The 11,105-nt window shown below is 41.9% G+C and overlaps 1 protein-coding gene across 1 annotated transcript; it reads left to right on the top strand.

Moving 5' to 3' along the window:
• The first annotated feature begins 224 nt into the window (after nucleotides 1-224).
• On the top strand, nucleotides 225-11,046 carry LOC109609934 (mucin-12-like). Its single transcript, XM_020027274.2, has 3 exons — nucleotides 225-399; nucleotides 1,432-1,485; nucleotides 3,113-11,046. The coding sequence occupies exons 1-3, from the start codon at nucleotides 225-227 to the stop codon at nucleotides 10,420-10,422; spliced, it is 7,539 nt and encodes a 2,512-aa protein (XP_019882833.2). The 3' UTR covers nucleotides 10,423-11,046.
• The last annotated feature ends 59 nt before the right edge of the window (nucleotides 11,047-11,105 follow it).

Raw genomic sequence — 11,105 nt, 5'->3', positions numbered from 1 at the left:
TAAAAATTGTACTGAAGATTCTAAACATATGTAAGGACAGACATTCTGTACAATGTTCATTAAATTCTCAATATTTTAAAAATGGGTACAAAACATCCTTAATATGCACGATACGTGTATATGAAGATGACGGGGTTGGTGTAATCGTTTCATAATGCGATTCAAGACGCATTAAAAATCGTGTTGTACACGATATATGATGTCGAACGCGGCTTCTCCCACGTATGTCAGGACACGGCTGTGATCATTGCCGATTGTTGGGTAACGTGACGCGACCGGTTCGTCGGGGGCCGCAAAACGGCCCGGTTGGCCGCAGGCCAAACGCAGGAAAGAAGGACGACGCGAAGCGTCGACCAGCTGACCCAATGTGCCCGGACAAGGATGACCTCGAACCGCTGGGTACATCGGTCCCGATTGCCGGGATAACGAGAAATACCCGTCGTCGAATACCCGGATATCACCTGCTCCGGTCATCCCTAGTTCACTGGATCACGCCCGAAGGGACGCGATGCAGTCCGACATATAAAGTGATGACAACTGACGCTGATAAAATTAAAAAAAATTGTACACCAGATTGACAAATTATTCTCAAAGAATTATACAGATATTATACAATAAATAATAATTAAAATGTCCTAGAATTAATATAAGTTGAATTCGTTCTTAATTAGTTCTTTCTGAATCAATTCTATCGTCGCTAATCGGGTTGCAAGAAAATCGGGTTGTGAGAAGAATTGTTTGTCGAGATATATCGTGTGTACGAAATCACGTGTGTACGCAAGCGTACAGACGCTCACGTGCACGCGGAAAGAAAACAACGTGGAAATATTCCTTCGCGAGAAGAGGAGTCGGTCAAATAACTGTACGTCGCGGCCTCCGGGCGACATCTTTGGTGTCGCCGATGTCTGGCGTCCTTTACATGTCCATTCCACATATCCGTAGACATACTCGTTCCTAAACGTGTATGTCTATTTATCTTTGTCAGGTTCTTTTTTCCCCTTATGTTTTTCCCTTCATTTTTTCTTATTATTTTCTTCAACCGCGAGTAATAATAATATGCAATCAAATTTCCGAGGTCCGTATAAAAACCTTGCGATCATACTTGAAGCTTCAATCGACATTCCTTTTACCGTGTAAATATCAAAGGAAGAAATTACTATTACGATGTTAAAGTACATCTCTGCAAATACAAAGTGAATGTGACGACATCCGTATGACGCATAGCAATTATTTCGCGAAGAGCTATGACCAAATAAAGCTCCTACTATCATAATTCTGCAATAAATTTCCTTTCACCACCCACCGTTTCCTCTGTCGAACGCATCAAAGTAACCTTATGCATCCAATGTTGCGTGCAAAAATTAAATTAATTAGATCCTTTAAAAATATACTAAATGCATTAAACATATCTTTTTTTCTGTTCTTTCACAGATGAGGCTCTATCGAATAATATTAGGGCTTCCAGGATAGAAAGGGATCTAGAGGGTAAGTCTCCATAAATGTTTATGCAGTGTGTCTAACAAATGTATCTTAATCTCGTGACACTTGCCACACTTGAATTACACTGATACATGCAGACAAGGATTGCACTCAAAATTGTGTTTTCTCTAAACGATTCGATGTAAAGTGTTTAACTTTTCATTTAATTTTAATGTGTCTATTTTAATTTTAATAACGTTACTTAAGTATAACAAATTTATTAAATTATATTATTTATTAATATATTATTAATGATATATTAATAATATATTATTAATGATATATTAATAATATATTAATAAATAATATAATTTAAAAAATTATTAATAATATATAATTATTAATATATATTTATTAATATATTTATTAAAATATATTTGTTAAAATATAATAAAGTTTGAGTGCAATTTTACGATATTGAACAATCTTTCTGCTTTGTTCTTTGTCTCTGCTCTCTAATTTCCTTTCACGATACATCATTTCTCGTCTCAATTATCTACGTGCGTGTTGACGCGAGGTGCGGCCGTGTAAATAAAGTTCTGAAACGGGTAATACTTTTCTATCTTCGCTAAATTGACTACGAGATGTATATGTTACTTTATTTTGATGGTATCTGGCCTATCGTACGATCGATTGCGAAATGTTTCTTCCCAAAGACATGAAAATTCATCACGCTGCACGGAAAATATATTATGATATTTTGCCAAAAAATCTACACGACTTGAAAATCATGAGATAAGTTTGCTATTTAAATTTATTAAATTAAATTTATTAAATTAAATTTATTAAATTTATTAAATTAAATTTATTAAATTAAATTTATTAAATTAAATTTATTAAATTTATTAAATTAAATTTATTAAATTAAATTTATTAAATTAAATTAATTAAATTAAATTTATTAAATTTATTAAATTTGTAATTTGCTATTTAATATTTCTTTAAACAATAATAAACTTTTTTATCCTATATTTTTTCATATTCCGTAAGCATAGAATTTTCAAGATCCAAGGGTTGCACATAAGCAACTAAACATCTTTCTTTTCCTTGCATGCCTGCGTTGTTTCTCTCACTCTCTATTCAAGAAACTGTTTTTTTTAAGTAGGGTAATGACGCAAATTAAGCAGGGTACTACGGATATAGTAATTACAGGTGTCCTAGGCTACGAAAGAAGAAGGCTAGTCTACTAAGATCGTCTATCTCTTTTTTTCTGTTTCTGTTTACTGCTCCCGTCTGCTCCCCGCCTTCAACTCTTCTCAACAACTGGATGCCGTCTGCCTCCAACGTCCGTCCGCCACTCCGTCTCTCCGACGACCTACATTACAATAAAAAAATAACAATATACGCGACCGCCGATGCAAACGAACGCCGACGCACGGTATATGACAATTACGAAACGAACGGACTCGTAAATGCGAAACGTGGCTGAACGAATCCAATTTGTTGCACACATTGGTTTCGAACGACCAAACGTATTTTGATTTCTCGTCCCGTTGTAATCGCTTCCCTCGTTTTTGCTCGTTCTCGTTTTTATTGATGAATCATCAACGTATTGCGATGCCGCGTGTCCCGCGTCGTTGATCATTTTACGTTGCCCCTGGTATCTTCTTCACTTTCGAATTTGACTCTTCAGGAGTGACCACTGTCCTTTTGGTTCCGGCACGTCCCGGAAAGTCCATACCTCCAGTTGGAATATTGACAAAAACGGCACGGACGTTCGTACAGGATGGAGCAAGCACCGAATTCGCCACTCAAGTTCTTGGTACGACTTTAGACAACGGTCGTCTCTACGCAAGAATTCTGTCTACGTCCAGCAGAGTATTCTATGATAAAGAGCCAACGCCAGATTCATCAAGTCCCTACGTCGTTTATCCCTCGAGAGCGCCTGAAAGCGATTGGCGATTTAAGGTTGCCCTCGATAATGCGCCAATTAAGGCAATCGAGGGAATAAAAGTGCCAAATGGCGATAACGAGGAATCGAGCGATTTTGAGAGGCAGAGAGAAGCCGCTAGTACCATGAAATTGGACGAGTTATCCAAAGAGAACGATATATTCAACAAGAGAGATCTAAATGGGGATACACAGAGATTCAAACCGGCAAAAGTACGAACGGCCGACGATTTGCCCACTTATACTGTTAAACAGGAGTACGTGACGAGCAGCTTCGATTCGTTCGACGATGAGTCTAAGAGTTTCAGGCCGCGAGTGCCGAAAATTTTTAAACCGCAAGCTCCGAAAAGTCCGCCGCAAAGAAAGGTGGACACGAGAGCCTTTGCCACGGTGACTTATCATGGTTTCGCAGACTTCACGACCACGGTCGGCGACACCGTCATCGTCTTCTCGCCAAGCACGTCACCAGCGCCGGTGGGACGTCCTGCTACTACGATCAAAGGTGATGCCACGCTTCGTCCGGATGATGGCGTGGCGGTGCTGAAAATTCATCCTACGACTGTGATGGAACATACAAAAACCGATCGACCTTACGAAGAAAATCGAAAGCATACTTCGGACGATCAGTTGTTGAGCGCAATCAATCGCGGTAACATTCAACCAAGTGTCACCGAAGAGATTGAAACCGAATCATCGACCATGTCTACGGAGCCGTTATTATTGGTGCCCGATGTCGAAACAGGATCATTGAAGCCAACGGGTCTTTTAAAAGTTATCGACTCTACTACTTCGTTAGATGGAACTACGACTCATTACAAGAGTCATATTTATGGCACGTACATTGGTACAAATTATGCGCAAATTATTCACACATCTTCAAACGTATATTTCTTCCCGGATGAAGCTACTGTAACATATGAAGCTGATGATACTACGATGGACTACGGTACAACTGGAACAGAGTCTGACGAGCAAGATACCACTGTCAATGCACTACCTTCAACTACACCGACGACCAACGAAGAAACACCGTTCGAAATGAACGAACTAACCACTCCACTGAGAGGTACAACAGATAATGTTTTAACGACGTTGAAAGATATTTTAGAAAGTGCGAGAAAAGTGCTAGGGACGACCGAATCGGTACGACCGATTTTTGATTATGAACTTCCCAATGATATCGTATCAGGAGATCCTCAGGGTCGTAGTATTAAAGGCGGCTCTCCTCAGAATGATCATCAATCCGACAAACACAAGCCGCATGGGTTTAAATTGGATAATGTAGAAGAGAAAATGACATTAGCTACAAAACTACTACCGTCTACTGTCTACAAGACATTCACATATTTCACGACTTTCTTTATTCCAGACAACGATCAGACCACTACTTCGATACGCTCTCGAGAAGTAGTTTCTTCCGAGGTAACCTTCTTGACGGAATTAGTTCGACCTACCTCAACCGATAGTTCGATTCAATCCACTTCTTTACCAGGCACAAAAACACCAAATTTACCTGGCGAAATCGAAGAAGAGCAGACTACTAAACAAGACGAGGAAATAGAACTCATTTTTAAAACTTTGTATACGACATATACGTATCTAACGACATTTTTCCAAGAAAATACATCAAGCGTATCTAGTCGACAAGTCGTTGATACTAACATTATTACGCAGACTATTGGACCAAACGGCGCTTCCGCAATTGTCGGTTTCTTTGACAAGAATGAGTCCGTTTTGATATCACCGACAACAATATCGCAGAACATTTTCCCTTCTATAACAAATCCTCAAACTCCTGAGGAATTTAATAGAGAGACAGAGCCGACTTATCAAGTGTCTGATGAAACGACAGACGAAAGTTTAACTACTTTCCAACAGCAAGATACTACTATACAAGAAAACATTCCAACGGAATCTATCACAACCGTTGATGATTTTGAAACGTCAGATGAATGGATCACTGATTTAGAACCAAGCCCTACCCCGGCTATAGCGAGTCAAGCAGCAAAAGAACAAGTGAAAACATATTATACGACTTACACGTATTTTACCACTATCTTTGTGGATGATGAAACAGAAATCGAGACACGAACTGAAGTCTTTACTAATGTCGTCACAGAAACTATTACGCCCACAAACGTTCAATCAGTTCCACAACAAACGATTCAACCGGCAACGCCAAAATCTGAATCTGCCGAGAATAAGCCTGCAGTTCCTCCGGAGATCTTAGCATATCTAGAGGCTCTTCAACATCAAAAGTCTCAAGAAGAAGCACTTTTATTGGCAAAGAAAGTTCAGCAAGCCAATATTGATGAAGCAACGCACGCCGATGAGACCACAACTCTGACCGAAAATAATACCGAATTAACTACAGAATCACTTATTACCATGGAAGATCGAGCCACCACCGAGCGTCTATCTAGTAATTTCCAAATAGTCGCTCAAGTAACACCTAATCCTCCGACTGATGTGGAAATTCTGGGCTCTATGGTTACGGATGTTGTGTCATCTTCCAGCTCCGGTGGCGGTACCGTTCTGGATGTGATGGATAAGAGAAATGCTGTTCCTGAAGATCAAGAGCTGTCAGAGTCCAATAACCACGAGGTAGAACCGGCTCCGACGTTGCTTCTACAGACTAGTTATACGACCTTCACGTATTTTACAACAATGTACAAAGGCGATCAGACGAATGTTGCCAGCCGTCTAGAAACAGTTACGAATATCGTCACGGAGACTTTAAGGCCATCCCTCGCGTTGCCGGTTCCGACCAGCACATTGCCAGTAACGTACTTTACAACCTTTACTTACTGGACAACATTCTACAAGGATGGCGATACCATAACTACTAGTCGTGAAGAAACAATTAGCAACGTTGCTACACCGGGAGTTTCGCCTACGCCCACGGTGGAACTTGGTGTAGTAATGACATACACGCCAACCGTGAATCCACTTCTGGAGGAGGATTCTCTCGTTAACGAACAAGAATCCAAAGTCACGGCGGATAATGAAGTTACACCTTTAAGCAACGCTGCTCCGCAAAAATCAATTATCGAAAACACGAACGTACTATCTAAAGAAATTACAACTACTCCTGACGATAAGAACGCCGTGAATACTTCATCGATTTCGCCCGATCCTACGACCTTTTATACTACATTCACTTATTTCACTACGTCCTACGTCGGAAACCAGACAATTTTAAATAGCAGGCTGGAGACGGTAACCAGTGTATCAACGCCAGATATTACGACGCAACAAGCGACAGGTCGCGCGATTAATGGTCCTGTATATCCATCGATTCAAACATTAAACACCGATGAGAAAACAACCGTGGCACCTTCCAAAGTATCTGATAATCTGAAAACGGGTTTGATTTCGACTATACGTTCGAGTGAAGTGCATGAAGATACTACGACTCATTATACGACGGATGTGTACGGTACTTATGTGGATGGATATTACGCACGAGTGGTAAAGAGTTCGACGAGTATAGAAACACCGTCCTTATCTTCCTCATCGATAGCTACGCCAGTTCTTCCTACGGGCGTTTTATCTTTGAATAAAGGAAGCGTAGTAGATGCCGACGAAGTTACTACCGTTTACTTTACGACTAAACAGATAGGCACGCTTTTCGAAGGAACTTATGCCAAAGTAATCGAAAGCACATCGACCACCAAGATAGACGAAGAAAAAAAGGCAAGTATTCCGCCAACTCAAGGTCATCGAACCGGCTTGGTACGTCTGATTCAGGGTCAAATTGAGAATAATGGAACCACTACGTTCTATCAATCGAAAGTTATTGGCACTAGTATCGAGGGTAGATATGCCCAAATTATCGAAAGCACTTCCAGCTTCTTTGCATCGAGTCCTACGACAAATATTTCACCGACTTCTACTCTACCTCCGAGCCAATCGACGGGAATTCCAGAAGTCTCGCCTTCTCCCGCCGTTATCCAATCTTCCCTTTCAGAAGATTCTACAACAGAATCTCCCGATCACGACGAAGACTCTGACCAGAATGAAGAAGATGATGAGGATGAGGAAGAAGACGAAGATGGACAAAGTTCTAAAAAGAAATCACGGTTAACGTTCTCGACTAGGAAGAGAACATTCACGCCAGTGATCAGACCGTTTGCCTCCAGAAACAGACCAACGTTTAATCCGAAACGTAAAGGCGCACAAGCTGCCACAACTATCACCAGAACAGATATAACGCCCACGATAACCGCGACTTTAGCCGGCAAAAGTAACCGATTCGTTTCATCACGAAGTCGAGTCACTTCGCCCATCGGACCATATTCTTCAACGTTGTCTCCATCAGGTTCTAGACGATTTTCTGGCAGACGGGGAAGCATCGCTACTTCAAGCTCGGCATTCCCAGCGAGCAGTACTCGCGCAAGAGGACAAACCAGAATAACTCCGTCGTCCGTGTTTCAAAGCAATAGGCGCGGACCAACGTCAATAAGAGGATCTTCTTCTAAACCTGCAATTCGCGTTTCAAGTTCTGCGTTTCCCAGCGCTTCCTCGAGATATCGACCTGGTATTCGACCATCATCGACATTATTGAGAGGACAACCTACGGTTAAGCACGATGATCAAGAGAACGATGCTAATGAATTCACTACAACTACGATATTGACGGATGAGACGTCATTCACAGAATATTTGGAAGGCGAAACTGTTACAACTCCTTTGCAGACTACGACAGAATCATCCAGAAGATCTACAAATCCGCTCTTACGATTCCGCAGGCCTATTAATTTAAATAATAGATCAGGAATCACTACTCGATCACCGCCGACTACAACACCAAGACGATCGGGAAATTTAAATAGACCGAGCGCGCCAACTATTCCCAGAGTAACAAATGGACGAACAAATACCCGAGCTACTCCTCCAGTATCTACGAGAAGTCGACCAAGTAATACAGGTCTATTTCCTCCACGTGGATTTCTTGGCAGAAAGCAAGAGTCAGCCACTGAAGAGCCCAACGAAGAACCCAACGAAAATGAGGACGAAGGAATTGAAGACGAACAACCCGTTGAAGAAATATCAGATAACGATTATGAAGGATCAGAACACGAAGACAGAAGATCGAATACAAATGTGAATCGTCGTTCTGGAAAATCTGTTGGTTCCGTCGTACAAATCAGACCTTTTGGAGCTAGAACGAGAAGAGTTCGTCGTCAGGCTAGTCAATTGAAAGCATATCGTTTCCATAGGCCCATTCAATCATTATCCACAAAGGATGAAGATAAATCTGATTTATTAGATACCTTAGGGAGTAAAGATGACATTGTAAAAATAGCATCAAAACCTAGCGCTCGATATAATAATCGAGCGCGAAGTTTGATGACATCGCAATCACAACTAAAAACATTTAATAATCCGGATCAATCAGCGGAAACAACGGAGTTTGTAAATCAGCAGAATAAACCTAAAACCAGATCAAATCAATCTACTAGTGGAAATAGAAACGGATCTGTCAGAATAAAACCGTCATCGACCTCGAGCAATGGAAGACAATTTACATTAAGAGAAAAAGATAATGTTTCGAACAGATCGGATTATAAGAGACCAACTTCAAGAACAAGCAGCAGATCAAGCAATAAGACAACTCAGAACGGAAGAGTAAGACCACCGAGATTACGAAACGGATCTTCCAAACCTTCAACCGGATCTTCTAATTCTCGAAGAGTACCACCCTCTCGTGGATCCTCAAGATCAACGAATGGAAGAAACGGAAACAACAGAAGAGGCCCTACAAGAGGCAGAGGATCTTACGAGGACATCCGAGAAGCGCCGACCGTACATCCAAATTTTGACGGCACGATAACCGTAACACATTATGTACCAAAAGAAGTAACGATTCCTGTAGTAAATAATGGCGTTACAGAACATCGTAATATCATAACCCAGCAACCTAGTACCGAAATTCTCAGACCCTCACAATATAGCACGGTGACAGCTGGAGATGGCAAGTCGCTCGTAGTAATCGTTAGTGAAATTACGGGCACCAACGTTCAAGGCCAGACCGAGGTTACACGATTTTTGCTTCACGAGACACCCACTACACGTATCTCGCACACACTTTCGAGCCTCGGTGGTCGTCGCGTGTCTCAATCGGTTATCGTACCCACGACAGTATATTCTGTGGAGAACATAGTTTCTACGGTACAGCCGTCCTTGTCCGGCAACGCTCCCCTCGCTAATATTCTTCTCTCGCAATTGCTATTGGGTCAATTAGGTCCGAATCCCCTATTACAATCTCAAGCTACACCTACCACACAATATAATACACGCACTACTTCCTACGTCACTACAATAACAAAACATCAAAGCACTGTCATTCCCCTAACCTTCCGCGGAAAAGAGATCCTGACGACTTTAGTCGATTCTTCGACCGACATTGTCACCGCAACAGAATTCATAACGGACACCGTTGTAGTAACTCCAACTGCTGCGATACCAGCGGCCAACATAAATTCTCTCTTGCTGCTGCTTCAACAACCGCAATCTCAGCAAAATTCCAATCCGTTGCTGGATCCTCTGTTCGCGCCTCCTCCGTTTACGCAGAGCAACACTCTACCAGGTGAAGTCGAGAGAAGACATCAGCCGGCCGATTCTGACTACAGACACGACAGTTACGAATATTCCGAGGAGGAGAACGAAGAAAAATTGGAAAATTATCAGAAATCATCTAGAGGCGGACGTGGCAAATCGAACGATAAAAAGAAGGCCTCTGCGGCTTCCAACAAAGCCGAATCCAGCGTAGTGACACTCTATGTTTCCGGCCGCAGACCCGGAGAGTTCAGCACTGTTCTAAGCACTGTAAAAGTCGGTGATTCCGTTACCGCATCCAGGAGACGAAGAGACACCTTGCAGGAAGCTGTCGAGGTCCGACCTTCGGTATCGCCGTCATTGCACGCCGGACCGGCCGTCGCCATTTTAGCGGGAAGCGAAGATCCCATCGACGTACACGCACCGACACAAAGTCTCGAGAGCGTAGTGGGTGACGTCGGACGGCATATTTCCACATCCATCTATACCTAATCTTGTCCCCTCCGCCAAAAAAGTCTCCTTCTGCTCCTCACCTCCTTCCCTTTCACTCTTATATCATAATTATCCATAATTTTATCGAAATCCACTTAGAATTGCCCGAAGCTAACGGCCTTCCCTAAAATCTCCATCCATTCGGAGAGCGTTAGTTTAGCTTTCTTCGGGCACGTCGCAGTGGACAAAAAACGAGTAACTTTGATGAAAATCGAGGTTGCTAAATAATGTAATATAGATAATAACCGTAACTGCCAAGATCTTTTCTCTTGAAGCAACAAGGGAAGAATCATATAATTGGCAGTTTCGAAAAGGGAACTATCCGTGAGGATGGTTACCTCGTGTGTCCGTTTTGCAACTTGTTCTCTCCCAAATCTCTCCTCTCTTGAATCTCTTCCTTCTAAAAATTTCCCCTTCGAGCATCGTCCCCATTTTTCCCCTACTAACACAACCTTGATCTGCCGCCGCACGCGCGCCCACACGACAAAGTCGGACATGATACTCTCTTCCATCGACAACATTACAAACAAACACGTCATCTGCCCGTTGCGGATAATGTTACTAAAACGCACAGTATACGGTGAAATCTAATCGAACGTGCATACAAAAATAAAACACGAAACGTCAGCATAATTTAATTATAATTGATTGATGCATCACGAAAATATATCATTGGAAACGAA

The sequence above is a fragment of the Camponotus floridanus genome, unplaced genomic scaffold (genome assembly GCF_003227725.1).
Source record: "Camponotus floridanus strain SB8 unplaced genomic scaffold, Cflo_v7.5 scaffold146, whole genome shotgun sequence".
NCBI classification, from domain to species: Eukaryota; Metazoa; Arthropoda; class Insecta; order Hymenoptera; family Formicidae; genus Camponotus; species Camponotus floridanus.
The sequence above is the reverse complement of the archived record's forward strand: the minus strand, read 5'-3'. Positions and strand labels throughout refer to the sequence as shown.